This window comes from Macrobrachium rosenbergii, chromosome 51 (genome assembly GCF_040412425.1).
Source record: "Macrobrachium rosenbergii isolate ZJJX-2024 chromosome 51, ASM4041242v1, whole genome shotgun sequence".
Lineage (NCBI taxonomy): Eukaryota > Metazoa > Arthropoda > Malacostraca > Decapoda > Palaemonidae > Macrobrachium > Macrobrachium rosenbergii.
This window is the reverse complement of record NC_089791.1, coordinates 20509082-20530618: the sequence shown is the minus strand read 5'-3', so window position 1 is coordinate 20530618 and position 21537 is coordinate 20509082. Positions and strand designations below refer to the sequence as shown.

Sequence of the window (21537 nt, the reverse complement as noted above, 5' to 3'; positions counted from 1 at the left end):
ATGGTCCCTTCGAAAGCTAAATAAATCTTCATTTTCGGAGCAATATATATTTCAATTAATCTCCTTGTATACCTGTATTCTTTTATCCCATGCAGACTTAGGTATGACCTTTAAAAGCAGTTGCTTTCAAAGGCACAGGGGTAACTAGGAGATAAGGCCTCAGCCGTAAGATTTCCAATGTTGCAAATCCAAACAACTTTTAGTTTTCTGCAAAAGAAAACTATTGTGCCGGCTTTGTCTGTCCGTCCTCACTTTTTTCTGTCCGCACTTTTTCAGTCCACCCTCAGATCTTAAAAACCACTGAGGCTAGAGGGCTGCAAATTGGTATGTTGATCATCCACCGTCCAATCATCGAACATACCAAATTGCAGCCCTCTAGCCTCAGTAGTCTCTTTTATTTTATTTAACGTTAAAGTTAGCCATAATCGTGCTTCTGGCAACGCTATAGGATAGGCCACACCGGGCCGTGGTTAAATTTCATGGGCCGTGGCTCATACAGCAATATACGGAGACCACCGGAAGATAGATCCATTTTCGGTGGCCTTGATTGTACGCTGTAGCAGCTGTGCAGAAAACTCGATTGCGCCGAAGAAACTTCGACGCATTTCTTACTTATTTAATTTTGAGAACTGACTCCATCAGCAGTTCATATCTTGCTGGTAGGCTTGTCACAGAAAGAACCTAAAGCCTGTTTATGTTACCAAAATGGCCTTTGCAACAATTCCACCAAATAAAAGGTCACTGCATTAATATTCAGGTACTGAAGAACTTCCGTGTTTTGGGGATCCTCGCTGCCCCTAAAAGTCGAAGTTTGTCAACTTTGTACAATTTATTTACAAGTCTGTAATTCATGAATAACATAGCAGCTTCAAAAAAACAATACCGTACCGACGTACCATTATGGAATTGGCCAGATTTCACTTAATGAATGAAGCTATTCACACTAAAATCAATTTCCGTTTTCATTTTCTCGCGATCATGGTTTAATCAATCAGTATGCAATACCCTATATATTAAACGTGAGTAGAAACAGCTGCCTAACAAGGTTTGACAAAAAAAAAATTTAAATGACGTTTCCATCAGTGCTTATCGCTTCTGAAATGAGACCTACAAAACTACAGCCATGATGAAATTTACTGAGTCTTAAAGTTATTTACGAGGAGGATGTCTGAGTTGTATCTGATTTTATTTGAATATTTAATCAAAGATTTCTCAGCATAGCATGATAAAAAAAAGTACGATTCGCTAATCAGGTCATTGTCATGGCACAGTGAAATGACATCACTGTGTTCTGTTATCTCTTATAGTTGTAATTTTCTTCATTTGAAAATCAAAGCTATATATATATATATATATATATATATATATATATATATATATATATATATATATATATATATATATATATATATAAATATATAAATATATATATATATATCTATATATATATATATATAAATATATATATATATATATATATCTATATATATATATATATATATATATATATATATATATATATATATATAAATATAAACGTCAGAAGGTGAATGAAAACTGGGACTTTGAACAAGTATTTTCGTAGTTTAATCTACATTTTCAGTGATATGCGTGTGTGTGTGTGTGTGTGTGTGTGTGTGTTGTGTTTCTGACTGCTAAGGTATTTTCTTTGAATATTTTTTCCATCGATAGTTTCACCGAAAATACAAACATCGCAAAAAACTCAAGTAGTAAGGAAACTTTACACCGTTCGTTACCACCTAGAAACAACACGGAACAAAATTGTCCACAAAGGCAGCGCATGGAACAAAAAAAAAAAAAAAGAAGAGTAAGAAGAAAAAGAGGAACGCACAAGTTTTCCTTTGTGATGCCGTAACTCCCAAGAAGCTTATGTAAAGATGGAGACACCTGCAGGACAATACACCCATCTTCTGAAGATATGGAAAATTCCTCAGAGTTGTCCATACCCGGAGGAACCATTGGAAGCCGAAGATTAGGATCAACATGGCTCGCACGTGGCAATTGTTTTGGGAAAGGGTTTTACCCCAGAGGATAAGACCTGTTGGGAATCCTTTGCTGGTAGGTCTGTCTTAAGATGCAAGACTGTAACGCCCTTGGCAATTGTCTTGAGAAAGGTTGTTGCCCCAAGAAATTGAACTTAAAAGTTTTAATCACAAAGTGAATCTTTTCCTGGTCTGTTTGTTTAAGGTGTGACACTTATTCTGCATGCCTCCTATAGCTAAATACGACATTTAACTTAAAGTGAACTTTAGAATATTCTGGTTTTATTCATAATTTAGTTATTACTGCTATCCTTCCTTGATGGGGGGAATGGATCGGGATCTGCTTTGAAAAATATGACCTTTTAACGACAAGGGAGTAGATTTGCCGTTAAGAGGGATTAATATACAAAAGAATTAGCGAACTAAACAGAACTTCTAAAAGACTTTATTTACACTAATATGTTTTTTTAAGTCGAGGCTTTTTAGTAAACAGAATCAAAATACCTGGAAGAGAGATGTTCGCGATAAATCATATATTAGGAAATTCATTTTTCGCGTTTGTTCATTTTGTTACTAAGTGGAAGAAAGAGTTCAATAAAAAAAAAATATGAAATATAGGAATACTTCTGTGTATTTTATCAGCTTCTAGAGAATTTTATAAGACGACCTACTGATGAAAAAAGAGGGAACCTACCTCTCCACTTGGCTGAACGAGTTTTAACAAGGAATAAGAAATAAGGAAAGATAATGTTTCTTTAAGAGATAATGTTTATCCTTTTTGATCTAGTTAGAAAAAAATAAGTTGGGCTGGTTTCTTGATCTCCCTCTTAAAGTAAACAGGTGCAGTCAATGAATCAAATTGACTTTCTTGCCTCTAAATAACCTTCAGTTTTCCATCTGATGACCGTGAATGTGGGTAGGCATTCTTGTCCCTACAATACTGCCTTAGATTGCACAGACAAAAACACAGGGCACAGATGACCATCGGGAGGGCACATACCACAAAATCCTTAGGCACAGGACGGGTAGTTCTTGCCTCGACCCAAGTACCAGCATATTGCAGGCACGCATGCGCAGGAGGCCTTCATGTTTATTGTTGTCAAATGTTGCGTTATTTATTCAAGTACGTGTTGAAAGGTGACTTTTATGTTCACAAAGACGATAGATTAAGAAAAATCAAATCAGAACTGTCGATTTTTTTAATCCGAATGAGAAGATATGCTATAAACCTTGAATTTAAATATACATTCTCTAATCTCAGCTAGATGTATCATAATCAGTCATGCTTGAAATAAAACCAAATCAAGATGAAAGTTTAGTCATTTGGCTTTAAACTTTCATTCGGTTTCTATTTTACCTGTAATGCTAAATTCAAGGGTGAAAGTAACCAAAATATGGAATGTTATACTATAACGCTCTCGTTATAGGTGAGTATTGAAATTTAACAAACCTTTCGGACAAAGCATTTCATACTAAAGGGCCACGTCATTCTAAAGAGAAACATCAGTCACAGTTCCATTTTAGACGTATTACTAGTGAACATGAAATTGCTTTGAAATTTACAGTCTTTTCCGTAGAAACTTTAGGCTCCACGAGGGAATAAAAAATAGCATTTCAAACAGACTCCTCGATGAAGATGACCTGGAAATAAAAGTCTGAAATGCATTTGCTTGTTGTTGCTTATTTCCTTGCTTGTGAATTATAACAGACTTGAGGATTTTCATTTCATGAAAGCGCCTTGTATCCAAAAATAAGCCCAATGTAGAGCTTATCAGCACTTTAAAATAGTAAAAAAACCGCTGAAAGCCTTCCAGCAACTTTGTGCTCGGACTCAGAGATAAATACAGAAAGGAGCAAAGGCAAAAAAGATACTAAAACCTCCATGATATTACAAAGGCGAACGACCCCTTTATCAAAAGATGCAAGACTCAGGCTAGACCATCTTTTGCATAAGGTTGAGTGCGTCAGAAGAGGTTGCTTAACTCCCAGTGCGAGCTGAACAAAAACGAAGAGATGTGAAGAGGCATATCAGAAATTATGTGGCCGATGTTATCCCAAAGCAATCATTAACAAAAACGAAAGTCTATAGTGACTTTGTTAGTGATTTATTGAACAATGAACAAGCCTAAGTTAAGTATATCTTAGTTTAACCAGACCACTGAGCTGATTAACAGCTCTCCTGGGGCTGGCCCGAAGGATTAGACCAAGCCTAACGCAGTACTATAGAAGCTTTTGTGCTCGCCTGATAATGTGATTAACTGCGAATCGTTAGGGTTAAGAATGTATGCCACCAGAGAAGCCATATTTGACTTGCACATAACCTGTAACTAAAATATAATGGATGTTTCTCTTTTACATTGATTTTCTACTTAATTGTTAAGACACCCTCCGTCTCAGATCAATATTCAACCTCGCCGAATTGCAGTGTCAAGCTGCCAACTTTATATCTTCGTGTAGTAAATATAATAAATCAAGAAAGGTATTTTGCATTTTATTATATGGCCTGTTGAGTGATATGAAGCTTCGCCTTTGTAAAGAAGGAAATCTTTTATTATTTCTGTCAATGTATTGATCTCTACACTGGGTCATACCTTATGTTAAAATCTATAATCATATCTCTCTCTCTCTCTCTCTCTCTCTCTCTCTCTCTCTCTCTCTCTCTCTCTCTCTCTCTCTCTCTCTGTTTAAAACATATGCAATGGTTTAAAATATATATATATATATATATATATATATATATATATATATATATATATATATATATATATCAACGTGCTTTTTATTCCCATTTTTGTAATGATGCCTTCTTTTTTGAAGGACTTTTGATTTGGCTTTAGCAGACCTATATATATATATATATATATATATATATATATATATATATATATATATATATATATATATATATATATATATATATATGTGTGTATATATATGTGTGTATGTGTGTGTGTAAGTGTGTATGTATATCATGTCCATCGTATGGTAGTCCTAGATCTACCTGAAGAGAGTATTACCCCTTCCGAGACAATAAGTACCCTTATGCAATTCTTATGTCGAGTTGGTCAGTGTCTTTTGTCTGTCCAGGTAAAATCTAGCCAGGTATCAACGCCTTTGTACGCAAGTGTTCACTCACACAATAAACTGTGTCAATATATAAACACACACACACACATATGTACCGAGAGCGAGAGGGAGGAGAGTTAGTTCTAAATATATTTAAGGCTTCTCTTGTTTTATCAGTTCAACATACTCACCATCTGATAACGTGCAGGCAATTCCACTTTAACTCCTGATTTTCTCCTCTGCTAGGTATCTGTTCAGTCCAGGAGTGCTCTGCTGTGCTATGATTTTTCAGTTATCCAGCCACTTGCTAAAAATTGATTTGGGCTTTATACGCAGAGTATATTATTGTACACTTGCTTTACCCAAGTTGCTCAGTGATGAATTACCTCTTGAAAGGCAGAGATAATATTGAACGTCCAGTATCAATACTACTGAAATTTATTGCAGCAAACAGTACAGTAGAATGTAAACTTATTGTACAAGACATTTACTGGGTAGTGGTTGTCGAAGATGCATGGTATTGCCAGGCAGCGTTCTGCGACCTACATTATCTAACACGCACTGTTGAACTATAGCGGATTATGAAAAACAGGATGTACATGGCATTTTTTATTCTGTATTTGTTACAGACGATACGCAGTTCTACCGAGTTACAGACAATGTTGGAGATCTCACTCCCCGAGATAAAGAACAAAATGGAGGATTAGGAGAGTTTACTGATCATTAACCGAATGTATCTAAAGTTCAAGAGAGCAAAGTGTATGCCGCTAAGGTTAAAAAGAAACCTAAACGGCTAGATGTATTTAAGTCATGAAGCTAGAATGAATAAAACGGAAGTAAAAGTAGTCAAGACAATGAGAAAACTAAGAGTATTGATTAATGACGACCTCAATATGACACATCACATACTAGACATAGTGGAAATAGGATACATAGTTTTCATTAAAAAATATTTACATACGAATAAATTAAAAATGATTTTACTTAACTATAATCATGAGTAAACTAATGTAACTGTTTTCCTAGTGATTTACCATATTCCCTACTCATGAAGTTACAAAATCAATAAGAAATAACTTCTGAGTGACAGGGCAACACGCCCATCAGAGCTGAGTTTTGCAGGCTCATTACTAAAGCTAGAATCGCATATTCAGTTCGTATTTTGGTCCATGTTATAATCAAGGTTCTGAAAACAAAATATCTAAGAGACCTCGTCTGTCTATATGCAACATTAGACATACCTGTATATAGAAACATAGTTGAATATGACTGAATTGGGCTAAGATGAAACAGATATTGGAAAAAAGAAGGGGGACTCACTTTTAAGCACAAGACACACAGACTGTTTAGTAAGGTGTCCCAAGAACTCAAACGGTGTGAAAACTTCAAGATATTCAAAAAGACACTAAAGTTGTATCTATTAAAATCATTTGGGCTAAGAAGAACGTTAATCAGGAAAATGTTAGTTATGATAAGCAAATCAAAAGATTCCTGCTGGATGATAAGGTGAGGACTGACAGAATAGACTCCAATAATAAACGTGGAAGAGGAGCAGAGCTGTGATCTTTATTTTTTATTTCTTTCTTTCTGTTGGTATTTTTTTTTTTTTTTCAAGGAAATAAGGTGCCCTGCCCAACAAAAAGTCAGGGACGCAGATTACCAAAGACTTGTCGTATGATGAAATAGACTCACAGCAGTTTCAAGGGACAAAAATATATGGAAAAGAATAACAACTGAGAGTAGAACAGAATAGAAGGTTGGCCTACATAGTGTCGACAACCCCATGGCCTGCCTCTTGAGGATTGTGAGTAATATTTCAGGCATTGGGCAATCATCTTACAGATCTCAGATACATGAATATTTCCCTACAGATAGTGCAGAAAGGTAAATCGATAGCGATAAGTACAGGATCGTCACGAGAAAGTTATTTTACTCTCATCCATTTTAGGCCTAAAGAATGGTATTGTATTTACATCACGTATAGAGGGATAGGTAGAGAGGTGGACAGAAAAAGAGAAAGGTTGGTGACTTCAGATGCCAGTGGTCGCGTAAGACCTTGTCAGGTGGTAGACAATAACGCATATTACAGCACACCAACAGCAGCACATCTTGTACAAGGGTTTCTTGAACCATCCATGACCAAGAGGCCCTAAAGTTACCTCCACTCGATTTTTCATAGTTTCATTTGTAAGTTTTACATTTATGCACCTACTTTAGAAGTCGACCCATCCTTGATGCATGTATTGTATGGGTATATATATATATATATATATATATATATATATATATATATATATATATATATATATATATATATATATATATATATATATATATATATATATATATATATATATATATATATATATATATATATATATATATATATATATATATTAAGTTCTGTAAGGTGTGTATTCCAGGCGGGCACTCATCCTCACTGGCACTCAAGAAGGTATCGTATTCTTGATATCTGGATTTCAAGCTCAGGTTAACTCAGAGCATGCATAAAGAAGCTGATAATTGCATTGGATCAAATACACACTGCGACAGTGCTGGTTCCAGATCACTCTGGATAAATAGTCTTGCCTGCTTTATTCAAGAAAACTAGGTTTTACCTAAAACGGAGAGCACTGTATCTTTTATGGCAATGATCTTAATCTTAAATATTTCTTTTTTAATAATCAGTTTATTGAAAACGAAATCCAGCCTTAGCCATAACAAGCGCACGCGCGCACACACACGCACGCACGCACACACACTCACAAACACGTACGCTCACGTAGACAAGCAGACACACAAAAGAATGGTCTAACCAATTTGCTGGTTGTTTCTTAAAATTTCTGTAAGATGTTTTCGTTATCTCCCGTCCTTGCATCATGACATGCATCTTTTCGTTGTGCGTATGTACTGTAAGCTAAGTGTGCGCGACCGCGTATTATGTACCTAATAGCATTCCAATATAATTATATTAAAGCATTTTCCGAAAGACAAACTGAAATTTTATTTTCCAAATAATAATAACAGTCCTTATTTGTTTTGACTTTGTAAAAATAGTCTCACCTTGATCATTTGCCGAAATATTTGGAGTTGGCAAAGCGCAGAGATTACCGCACCAACAGTGAAAGCAATAAAATGTTGATTTATATCACGATTGTAAATTAAGGAAACCTCAGTTGCCCTACGTTATTAAATATTACCCGTTTTTCCTCATAGTATTTTTTCTTTTTCTTTTCCCAGTGACAGCTAACCGTTTGTTTACATCTATGACGCATTCTAGGGCTCATTTGTTTTTTGCGATTGTATCCATGTATTTATCTTATTTCAACTTTATTTGGAGACCTAAGCAAGAATTAATAAAATAATAAGTATGTTCATTAGAATCTAAATAATTTTTTGCATCTTCTTATCCGTAATTCCTATTAACTTCATAATAATTAGAAAATATTCATTATTCGCAAACACAAAAATCTGTTGCGTCGACAAAGATGGCTTCTGCTACTGTCGTGTTTCGCAATTTACCTGTCATAAAACACTCATTGATAGCAGTTATAGGAAATACGGGATTGTTTGTGAAATTTGTGTGCGTACTTTTAATAATAGGTTATGGTCTTTCATTCTCAGAAAGCGCAGTGGACGTTCTTAGCGTAACCCCAGGCTACCTGCTACCACCAACTTTCTGGCTATGGACCGCTTTCACACATTGCTTTCTAGAAGTGCGATTATGGCAGGTTTGCGTAGACCTGGTGACATTAGGACTCTGTGGCAAGTTGATAGAGCCACTGTGGGGGAGCTTTGAAATGGTCTTGTTCTTTTTGTTGGTGAATGTGTGTGTGGCATTCATCTCGGCGCTGTTTTACCTCATAATCTATATGTGCACGTTTAACCCTGAGGTATTGTTCAGCGTGCAGATCAACGGCATGGCAGGATACATTGCAGGACTCTCGGTGGCCGTGAAGCAGATCATGCCAGACCATGTCCTGCTTCACACTCGAACGCCCCTAGGCAAGATCACCAATCGCCATGTCCCTCTTCTGCTGTTCATCACTGCCTTGTTGTTGTACCTGTGCCATCTTTTAGAAGGACTCTACACCACAATGATTGGGTGTGGCATCGCGGTATCCTGGGTGTACCTCCGCTTCTATCAAGTTCACTCAAATGGGACACGAGGGGACATGGCAGACACCTTTGCTTTCTCATGGTAAGTTAGCTTGGGCTAGGTATAGCTTAACCTGTCCTTTTAGGATAGGCTAGCTTAGTCTAACATGTTATGTCAACTGGTGCTTGAGTAAATGTTCCTCATCAAGACACCTTTCCTGGTATTGCTGCATAACAGCGCCACTTTAATTACTTCCTTGGATATTGATTTTTCCTATATTTCTAGCGCTGCTGGTGAAGTAGGTGGTGGTGTTTAGGCTGTTGTTGGTCAACTGTTAGTAACATACAACTCTACCCAACAATGTTGGGGACCTTGTGGGAACTTGAGCTACTGGGTGGGGAAATACACTGGGAGAAAACCAGACTGTCATGTTGGTTGTATGGAATGGTTCCACGCATTCGCAAATCATTAGGCAGCCATATGTTCAAGAATGGAATTGCTAAGGAAATCTATTATAAAAGGAACCATACTAACCCAACGTACCGTAACCTAACCTAACCTAGTAGGCAGTGTTACTTATCCAGGGGAGGAAACTCCACTTTTTACCAAAATTTCTAATGTAACACTGAGCATGAGTGATAGCATTTCAGGTTGGCCAGCATACAATAACATTAGTTCTGAGGTTAACTGCAGGTTAATTACTGTCGACGGACAAAAAATAATGGTAGATTGTTGATAAGCAACCAGAATACTATAGAAAAAGTCAATTTCCTTGGTAATACCCCATGCGGAGTTGTTCCATAGTTCTACCCCTTTCCTTTTCATGCTGATAGAAATCTGTGGTAAATGTAAAAGAAATGGCCACACAAAGTTATCATTTATTGATATAATTTTTTTTACTAAACCATAGAAAATGCTGTATATAATATGGCACAGGTGAGATGATTAAGAAATTTACCAAGTGAGGGGCTGGTGCTAAACAAGTTGAAATCTGTGGGTGGCGCTATTTTTGTACCAGCCTCACATGGATTAAAGCAGTGGTACTTTTGAGAACAACGGGAGCAGGCTCTAACACTGCCTCCAAGTGAATGCTTAGTCCATGTTTTCAATGTTCAGTGTTACTTAGGGGGTCCAGGGGGGCAAAGCCCCTCTGGCCAGGTCAGCCACAGCACCGTAAATCAGGTTATCAAGGTAAGGTTTTGTTAGGTCAAGACACAGCATTCTAGGAAAGGTTAGGATTTTTCCATTGGCAGAACCTGTCAGTCGTTCTCAAGTGGCCCTTAAAGCAGAGACAACCTATAAAAAGGTAAATTAACTGTTACCTCTGTTAATTTTCTTAAATGGTCTTACCTGTACTGCATTATACACACCCTTTTTCATATCCTTTAGTTAAGAGATTTTATTTTCAGACTATCTCCTTTACATTTACCAAAATCTGCATTTTTTTTTTATCCTATATTAGGCTACATGGGTACTCAGTGACGTGACAGTCTATGCCTCATATGTTAGCTAGTAGGTAGATAATACCAAGATGAAATTATCAAAGCCCAATAGCCTATCCAAAAAAAATGTTTTAGTCTCATATAGGCTATGTGATCTGTATTGCCTAATTTTTTTTTGTGGCGGGGGGTGGGGACAGTCCTTTGGCAATAGAATATATATGGTTAGCTTTAGTCACAGTTTAGGTCGTATTTGTGTTACCTGTTAAGGTGATATGTTAACTTTTTGCAAGAACTAAATTCATTACCACCTGGCACCAATATTCAGAGTAGTCTATTCATAGTCCTGGTATTTGTATCTCATGAGACATGATGTAGAAGGCTTTTGAACTTTTCAGAGACTCAGTTAAATATAAACATCTTAGGAGTCATGTTTTCACAAAAAGCACATCCATTGTTTCCTACCCCAGTCAGTATTTTTTTTTTTTTTTTTCAGATAGCATGAGCCCTTGTCTCATGTAAGAGGTTTGTCACTTTTTATCCCAGAAAAATTATTCGTATCTTCTGGTTTTTGCATAATTTATGACTCCTCCCACTTTCACTTCCCTGCCAAAGTACATACAGTATACAAATCTTGAAACTTTATGATGAAATTTCATAATTTTATAACCAAAGTGTGATTACCATACATTCCTTAATATGAATATTAAGTTATGTTTTGGTATTCCAGAACCATTGGTATTAAAAAAATTATGGGATTAATTTACTTTAATACCAGTCCTCAATATTGGATTTTTTTCTTTGGCCTCAAGTCGTTTTAAAATGCTTAGTGTAGAAATCAAACTAAAATTTATCAAATTTATTGTTATTGAGATATTTGCCTATGAATGTTGTCACCCACTTGAACTTTTTCTAAGTTCTGTCTTTATGTTTTAATAGTCAAGTAAGTGGGGCTCCCAGTCAGATTTTGTTTGTCCTAATGAAATGTGGGTAAGGAGGGGGTATTTGGAATGTATGGTTATTTCCTGGCATTGAAAATATGATTTTCCCATCTTTTGGTGTGTGTTCATACATTGATTCTGGTAGCAAATTAGTAAGGTAGTCCAAGTTTTAAAGAAACTGAAACCTTCCTATATCCTAAGGTTATGGAGATCACAGTAGGAAAGTATTTTTAGGTTGGGAAAAATATGAGAGAGTGAAATACAAGGATGAATTCTAACATCCCTGTGGTATTTCTGCAAGCTCTAGTTGTGATTACGGTGAGGTTTACGGAAGGTTTATAAAGTGACTTCACACCCTAGGCATGTAAAAACCTGATAGCCTAGTTTATGTTAGTTGGGGTCCAGGTAAGAATGGGATGCCACTACTTTAGGTTAGGTTGCAACCCTGTTTACTGTGTTACTAATAAATGTGCCCTCCCCCCCACCCCCAGCCAGGTAAAGACCTAGTGCCCTAGGTTAGTTAGGTTGGGGATCTTTACCTCCTGTTTAGAATGTTATTATTTTCTAGAGTTGAAAATATTATTTTACCATCTAGTGTGTGTTCGGACATTCATCCCAGTAGCAAATTAGCAAGCTAGGCCTAGTTATAAAGATATTGGACCCCTCTTGTATTCAACAATTATGGGAACCATAGTAGGAAACAAGGGTTATTGGGTTGAAGAAAATTGTGGAAGAGGAAATACAAGGATGTTTTCTAACATCCCCATGATATGTCAGCAAGTTTTGGTTATGGTTAAAGTAGAGTTTATTGAAGGTTTATAGTGACGTCACACTAGATAAGTAAGAACCTGATAGCCCATATGTTATGGTGGGGCCAGATAAGGATGCGGTTATGGTAGGTAAGGGCCGGTTAGGTTGCAACCATTTTTATCTCATCGTACAGTGCTCTACGATAAGTTGGTTCCCCAACCAGGTAAGGACCTAGTACCCTGGGTTAGGTTAGGTTAGGTCACAACTTTATTCATTTTAATTTATAATGCCCTAGTTTATGCTAAATTGGAGATCTTTTCCCCCAGCCAGGTGTGGACCCAGCACCCTAGGTGAGGTTAGGTTAAACATGGCCTTGTATTTCACTCATATTGTGGTTTCCCCCATAATCATTGGGTATAAAGGGATGGTGCCAGTACAGTTTGTAAAACTACTATTGCTGATGAAATAAACACCAGAAATGTGCAGAGCACACATCACAACATAGGAAAATCATATTTTCATCTCCGGAATGCAATTAAGTTTTAAAGTAAGCATTTACTCAAAGTACTTAAAAATATTTAAAAAGTACTGGTATTTTTAAACCATTCCTATCAGTAGTTTGTGAAAATGCACTTGGTGATAAGTGAGCTGCAACCACTCCCTTTGTTACTGTCCTAATATTGAAAGAACTACACTAAATAATTCAAGTTTTCACGGCACAGAAGAACCTCCTTGCAAAATTAAAGTGAGCAATATATAAAACAGGTGAAGGGTCCAGGTGTCACATAGGCAGGTAGTCACATGATCAGGTAGTACAAGGCATCCTAGGTTAGGTTAAGGAATGAAGTTAATTAGAATATATCCCACTATTTCACTGTTTGATTTAGAACACAGTAGGTAAGATAGGTTAGGTTGTAGTAATTTGGGGTATTTGAAACAGGCACAACATGGAATCTAAAGTGATGGTGCATCCCCATATGTCAATTTATGGTATAGCTACAGCTCTCAGATTTTCACTAACATTGATGTATAGTCCATGGGTTTTTGTTTGTTTTTAAACTTTATAACCATTAAATGGTTCCAGAACAATAATGGATTGTGAGATGTCAAGAAAAAGTGATTGCAAAATGATTAAAGGCAACTTGAGAAGGATGGTGTACATTTTAACCCCACATAGGAGTCAGCATCTAACCTGACTGCTAACTTCACTTCATCTGTATCCCCACCCTAACACCTACATTACTCATGACCAGGGACCCTAGAGAGTTGAATCCGTAAGCACTTAACCTTGGCTGCTTGAAAGGGGGATATGTCCAGAACTAGCATACTTTAACCTTAACTCACCTAGGAGGCATATGCATCCAGTCTGATTGGTACATGCACAAATGTTCAGGTACTATTATCTAATGGTAATTGTGCCTACTTTTTCAGTGAAAAAACTACTCATTAAAGGATTAGCTTTAGCAAAAGGAGTACCATAGTTAGCCTATCTGCGCTTGGATAGAAGCATAGCAGTGTAGGCTATTAGAGAGGAATTCTTTCAGCAGACATCAGTGGCAAACTCGTAATTATGATATCTCCATTTTTATTTGTCTTGTTTATTGAAGAGTGTATTGCCATTGACCAGAGATTTGGAGTTTTTCAACACCTACTGTTCTATTACTGTTCTATGTCTTTGAGGAGGGGGTGGGGTTGTCAGTTCAGAATAGGAATTTCTTGCTTTGTTGGACTACTGCCATGCTTAATTCCACATTCCTGTCCATCCAACCTCCAGGAAGTACACTGCCTTCACTGTGTTCTGATTCAGGGCCCTCTGCTTCAGTTTATGCACAGCCCCCTCAGATTTTCATGAGGACTTTCTGGTAACAGATATGATGCATCATTTTGGCACTCCATTTCATCAAGAACCCATTATTACATATGCCTTATTTCTGGGATTAAGGGAGCCCAGCTTCACCTACTCTGGAGTTCACCAGTCAGCAGCATTAGTGTCCATGGTTCACTTTTTGCCAATGGTAATGCTTCATTTTTACTCATTTTGATTATTTTAGTCTGTTCTCTGATAAACCCTAAGTAAAGTCTCTGTAAGTGCTGTTATTGGTCTTTTCCATGAATTTTCTCTTTTGGAGTTTGTTGGTTTTGCAGTTACCTTTTCAATAATACTGTATATCATGGATAACACCATTTTTAATGGTTTACACTTATCTAGATATTTCTAGTTTCTTCAGAGATCTTGTCGCATAACAGACATGAATTTTGAGACTAAGTTTGAACTTTTTGTAAATTGTAGTTCTGTACTGTTGATTTATACTAATTTTTTCCTAGTTTGCCTATATTTTAACAGTGTTCTTGCATATCACATTCACTCCCTGTTTGTGAATGTTCACAAATCATGAGATAAGTTGGCCATAGGCAAATAGATACCACTTCACAGCATTTTGATTAAATGCATGTACTAGGGAAACTTCTTTAACAATGCCACCAACATACGAGTACATGTATTTCGTATTATATTTCACTTAAGAAGCAATGCCTTTTTAGACACCGAATTGTCAGATTCTCTGTTAAATACATAACCACAAAAATGGAAAATGTATGATCTTCCTACCTTTTCACCTTTCAAAATTCTCACTGATGACCAGTCACCAAGAGCTGTCTTATGCATAAGGGGAATCATGTTTTTTTTTACTTCTGTATCAGCTGAGGGTCACACTTATCAGTGGTCACTTTTCTTAAAGTAAAATGGGTGACCATCACTTTTGTAACGGCTTTTTTTATAATAAGGATGCAAGCCTTGAATTTTTCATTTCTTATTTTTCCATGGGTAACATATGGTAGCATCTAGGTAGATTCTCTCGTTATTATCGCAAGGCATCAGACAATATAGAGATTGCTGTGAACCCAAAACGTAGGCTAGGTTAGCAGCAGTAAAATATGGAATAGCTAGGAACCATTGTATCTTTCCTGCCACAGTTTACAGGTTTCAGCAATCTTTCTGAAATGACTTGTGTTCCTGGTTGTTTGGAAAGGATATCTTGATCTTTTCCTGCTTTCAGCATATCCTATTCAGAATATTAGTACAGTACTGTACTGTATCTGTACACTTGTACATTTTTTTTTTTTTGTAGGAGCACATCTAAAGTTTTGTTGTTTCTTGCATACACTCAGGAAGAATTATACCTTGTTACCCCACAGATTAGACTTTTATAAGAATTGAAGACTGACAAGCTGTAGTGAGTGAGGAACTAGCCCTTCCTTTATCTGGGATTGCTCCCTATTACTTGTAAACACTGCGTAAATTTCATTGGTAGGTATGACACTTTCAGATTGTCTGTTTTCGCTCAGATTAGTAGGTAAAATGTAAGTAAAAATACTGTATAGAGCAGTATTCGAAAAGTGTTTGTGTTGATATCAATTTTAATTCTTTCTTTCAGTTTCTTTCCAACAGTTATGCAGCCCCCAATACAGGTAGTAGGAAACTCAGTACATGCTTGTCTTGTAAGGGCTAAAGTTTGTAGGAGACCAATAAGGAAATATGACGTTGGAGCACCTTCTACAATTGCAATTTCATTGCCAGGGATGGACCCTCATGATGCCGAGAGACGAAGGTAAGTGTGGTGTCTGTCTGTAAGATTTTCAGAATTTATATACTGTATTTTAGCAAATATTTCTTTGTGGGTGTTATTGCGAAAGGAGCTGCTAATGTTGTGAATGAGTAATCATTACTGTATTCTGTTTGTATCAGACAAGCCATTGCCTTTGATAGCATTATATTCTGTTTTAACTGTTGGCTGTTTGCCCACATTAATTTCAAGCAAAAACAGTTTGCCAAGCAATGTGATGAGAACAGTAACCCCTTCAGTAGTTTTAAGATCCGTTTGTCTCTCACCTCTTCCTGTCTTAATGTGTTCTCTTGTTCAGTTGAAAACTGTTGATGTGACTGTAAATAATATATAGGCCCAAGTTATGTTCTAGTAACTTTAAGAACACACTCTTCAGTTCCAGATACTTTTATGTACAATTCATGTAGTGAGTATGAGTGAAATATTTGAGAAAATATGCAGTGAATTTCTCTGACCTTAGTCACATTAACAATTTCCTTCGTGAGTGACTTTTTAGCTTTAATTAAAAGGATACTGTACTATGGATATCCTACAAGAATCCACAAGATCAGGGTATAAATTCTAACATTCTTGTGGTATTTGTTCATCATGTAGATGCAACCCATGTTACAGAATTTTTAAGTGCGATTTTATGTCAACCTTAGTCAGTCTCAGTGGTGGATCTTTGACATCTGACCTTCCTTCCGGGATAACTTGAAGACGACACATCTCCTCATTTTTGAGTCAATTATGCATGCCTCCGAACATTGTTGTGATAGTGTTCAGCTTTTTTTTTTTTTTATCAAAGGAAATGACATGGCCTCTGATGTGTCATTGGTGAAAAACCACTTCACTTATTTTTAAAGGAATTCATTAGGTGGTGTGGCTTCAATGTCAGGTTTGATGCAGGATAAATGTTTTATTGAAAGACCATTAGAGATGGAACAAAAGGCATAGTAAGAGGAGTAAAAGCTAACCATTTTTTGAAACTTGTATGTAAATGGTAACAATATTGATAGTTATTTACACTAAAACCAAGGTGCAACAAACTCTATGAAGTTTAGAGAAGTTATAGCAGTCAGGATCTTATTGTGGGAGAAGTTTTTCTGAAATATATCGGCAACACCTACACCCAGAAAATATGGTGGAAGTTCAGAAAAATAAAAGGACTCTGGTTAACTCTCCAAAACGTGCTGTATTAAACAAGGACATAGACTCCCTGATTCAAAAAATAAACATATACTGGGATGCCATATAGCTGAACACTTTAGGAAGTAAAAAATTAAGCAGAACTAATTCCATTAAAATTTGAAAATGATAGAAATTCTTTTGTTAGATAATGTCCTTTGCTGTTTCAAATTATTGTTATTAGAGGAAATTATTTAATAAAAAAAATTTAGCAAGAAAGAACAAGGCTATGCCCTCTCAGCATGCAAAAATCATGTTCTTCATGGATTATCAATATAATTTAGATTAACAAGACTGCCGTTTTACATTTCTAGACTCACATATAGGGAATGCCTAAAGGATTTGTTCCAAAATGGGGTGAAAACGGGAACAAAGTAAGGTTAAAGAAGTAAACAAGTAAGTAGGAAGGGGCCGCAGAAAATTAATGAAAAGTAGGAGACAGAAAGCAGAAGCAGCTGGGGCTGGAAGGGCCATTGCAAAAGACTTTTAGTGCTCTCTGCCCTGTGCCACACAAGGCACCCTGTAAATTGTGTCCCTACAGGTTGCTCCAGCCAGAGGTAACTTCTCTTTTGAGATGGCAAAACAATTCTGTAATCACATAAGGAAAAGACCTTTTTTCCCTTGAAGAATGGGACGTTGCCATCATCATTCAGTTTGCAAAACAGGGTAAGATTCAGCTTGTGTAAATACCTACAGACCACTTTTGCTAACAACTTTATGTACTGTATGAAAGCATTTTACAGTATTTAGTTTTTAGGCCAAAGTTATTTCCTTCTGGCATCAGTAATCAGTTATGTATCAGTCAGTCAGTCAGTCTTACTTGAAATAACATATGCATGTAAACTGATAATGCCAGTTTAGTTTATATCTCTAGATTCTTTACCACACCTGGAATATTATATTTGTTGAGAATACAAAAGTATACTGTATATGACATTTCTTCCCACACCCAAGAAAAGCAACATCTACATGATAAACCCACAGTCAGTCCTTTCCTCCGTACTGAAGTGGTGACCACCATTAAAGGCAGTGATTTGTGTACTGTTACGAGATTTTGCATTTTATTCTCATGTTATTTTGCTTAAGGATAAGCAAAATTGTCACATGAATGCTTATGAATTATGCCTTTTGAGTGTGATGGAATCTGCAGCATGTTTTTTTGGTAGGGAAATTAGAGAACATGTGATAGATTGCTTCTGGTCAGTAATGGTTGGGCAAGGTTGTCTAAAAAAAAATCTTCATCTTCTCAGGAAAAAAGCTCTACTCCTCCTGAGTGAACGTTTAAACCAGCAACAGGGTGGCGATAGAGAAGAAGCTTGGCCACTCATGGAAGAGGCACCAGCCTCCCGCACTCAGTCTCCAATACCCTCTCTGCAGCCTTCAACTCACACAACTCTCCCTGTCAAAAGTAGTAAATCGGTGACCATTGCACTGCCATCTGAACCTCAAGAGACCCTCAGTCAGCCAACAGTTCCTTCTACTAGCTCACTGAGCAGTCAGGCGGCAAGTAGTACAAGCCCTGCCTTGGCTACATTAGTTAATGTCGGTGACGATACATCACCTACAACATAACTAACATTATTTAAGAAAAAAAAGGTTGGCCTTGATTTTCTAGTTGTTTAAGACTGTAAAGATATCTAAATTTTTTGGGTAATTTAGAAATAATTGTTAGATATGTTTCTTCCATTGTACAGAATTACAAAAGGAAGAACAGTGTTGGAGAAATTAAAGAAGAGACTATGTTGTTACTTAGATACCAACACTTTTCATCAATATTTAAGAAAGGGTATAATGGGATGGAGATAACATTATGCTCTGCGATAACTAATTTCCACATAGTTCATGTATAATTCCTCAATGGCCTTGCTTTTTTGCGGTAAGGTTATGAGTTACGCACATTAATAGTGTTGAAAACTTGTGATTACTTTCATTTATTCCATGTTATAGGTTTTTTGTTGAATTTTTTAAATTGTGCTTATTGCAGTAATATTCTCTCTCTCTCTCTCTCTCTCTCTCTCTCTCTCTCTCTCTCTCTCTCTCTCTCTCTCTCTCTCTCAGATGTGGTCATAGGATTCCCCATAATCTATATCATTTGAATTACATTTATAAAACAGCCTAGTTTCAATATGTATAGGAAGTGCTTTGCTGTTTTATATCCTTTTTTTTTATAGCTAGCAAGTCAGTCATCTAAGGCTGCAAGGCTATAATCTTGGACTGGACTAGTTTTCTCTTCATTTTTGTTTCAATTACTATAATTTTGTGTATGTAAACTTTCATGTGAAAGAAATTTGATAGATGTTCTTGGAATGAATCAACAAGGTTTATTAACTTTGTTTTCTTCTTTTTTGTGAACAATACATTGTGATAATCTTTTAATATATGTTTTGATTTCATAATATACACTTCTGATGATTATTTTTCCTTTCACATTTGTATTTTGTTCTCTCCTCTGAAGGAACAAATTATTCACTGAAGGCAGATTATTTTGCATAATGGTTGGGTTGTTATAGACAGCTTTAGAATATTTAAAGCTTTTGTAAAAAGAAATGGTCTATAGCAAGTTTGAATACAGTTATTACAAAGGATTTATTTTATGTGAGACATTGTTAACATAGCAGGCTTCTCATTCATGCTGAATTACGATCTTGAACAAAGTGACAGTGGACTAGAGCTCTGTGTGGTTGAATATTTTTTGTCTCCATTGAAGAAGAGAGCTAACCATTAGGTCCCAGAAAGCATTTGGGTATGGAAGAACAAGTGCATAGAAAATTTTTAGTGATACAGGTATTTGACTTCAGCCATAAATCAAGTTTTCTTATGAATGTGTTTTCATCATTCAGTCTCTATTCTTCCTCCTCAAAATTTGTTCAAGATTGTGCTCTTGCAATGAACTACATATCCCAGAAATTCATCATATGTTAAACCAAAAATTCATCATATGTTGAATCAGAAATTCATCATATGTTGAGCAAAAAGATGTAGCACACTTTGATATCACATATTAATAGTTTGTGGTTTGTTTTTGTCTGGAAAATAATTTTGAAAGTGTTTGGATACATAGTGTAAAGGATTGGTTAACTTAACGTACCAACATAAGGATAGTGTATATTTTAAATATTCATCCAAAATAGATTTTATTGAAATGGAGAAAAGTAAAACTGTTGTTGTAAAGATGAAGCATTGTTTTTATAATGATTTTACTGATATAAATAAAAATTCACCTTATATTCTGTTTATTACATAAATGCATATGAGATATTTAACAGAAGATTCAGTGCCAATATCTGCTGTACTGTGCTTGCCTTGTATATGTTAGCATAGTTGGCATGCAATACTGTTCTTCCTTCCAAGGAATAAGAATTTCCCTAAATTGAATGAATTGCCTGTTTTTGCTACTGTACACTACAGTAGTTCTTATAATTCAGGTAAGGTATATTTTTTATTATACTGTACTACATCCTCTAAGAAAATATTGAGCAGTGGAGCTCTGATCTTCAGTTTTTATTTTCAGAAATTAACCAAAATTATACCGTACTTCATGTTATTTATAATAAAACATTCCTTTTTGAAATGAACAAATAAAATATTCATTACTGATGTGTGTTGTACTGTATTTGCCGGTACACCTAGCATATTTGGCATACAGTTCAAGTTCTTTGCAGCTAGTTTTGTTTGGTAAAAGTGACATTTCTGGAGCTCGTCTTTTTTTTTCAGTTTTCACAGTACTTATATTCATTACAAATGGTGCTAGAGTTGCCTGTTCTCCTATATCCTTTGCTTATTTAGAGGATTTAGTTGTAGAACCTTCCTCTCACTGTTTGTCATTTTGCTATTTTTACTTTTGAATACTGTACAGGAACCCCACAGATTTTTTCAATATTAACTAGAGCATATTCTAATGTCAGAACTGTTCCTCACTTGCCTCCAGATTACAAGTGAATGTGAGCAGAGAAATATGTGAAGTACCCAAGAAAACAGTAAAATAGCCGCAGTATATTCTATTCTCTGATATATGTATATATATATATGGAAGCAATATTCCATGCTGGCAACTACTACAAATCATTGGAAGGTTTGTTTACACTCTTAATGTTTTGGTTTGGTTTAACTACCCTACACTGATATTTTTTTTTTAGGAGGCAGATAAATCAAATTATCAAAAAAATAATTGCGTAAACAGATTGGCTCTTAACCCAAAGAAATATGTTATTTCAGTGATTGAGTAATTAAAAGCATGGTGACGAAGTTTATTAGAACACCTGTATGGTCATCAAGACATTGTTAAGTGTGTATCCTGTTAGCTCATCCTTAGGCAGCTAAAAATGAGCTAAAATGGAATGTTCTTAACCTGTTAAATCCATCTTGAGACCTGGAGTCTGTCTAGGATGATTTTTTTTTTTTTCTCAGTTAACTAAGTTGGGGAATCTGTGCTCTGTTTTAGGTCAAAAG

The 21537-nt window shown here is 35.9% G+C and overlaps 1 protein-coding gene across 1 annotated transcript; it reads left to right on the top strand.

Moving 5' to 3' along the window:
- Positions 1-8521: 8521 nt before the first annotated feature.
- Positions 8522-20315, top strand: LOC136833183 (transmembrane protein 115). Its single transcript, XM_067094947.1, has 3 exons — positions 8522-9270; positions 15733-15906; positions 18339-20315. Exons 1-3 carry the CDS (start codon positions 8558-8560, stop codon positions 18658-18660), a joined length of 1209 nt encoding a protein of 402 aa, XP_066951048.1. The 5' UTR covers positions 8522-8557; the 3' UTR covers positions 18661-20315.
- The last annotated feature ends 1222 nt before the right edge of the window (positions 20316-21537 follow it).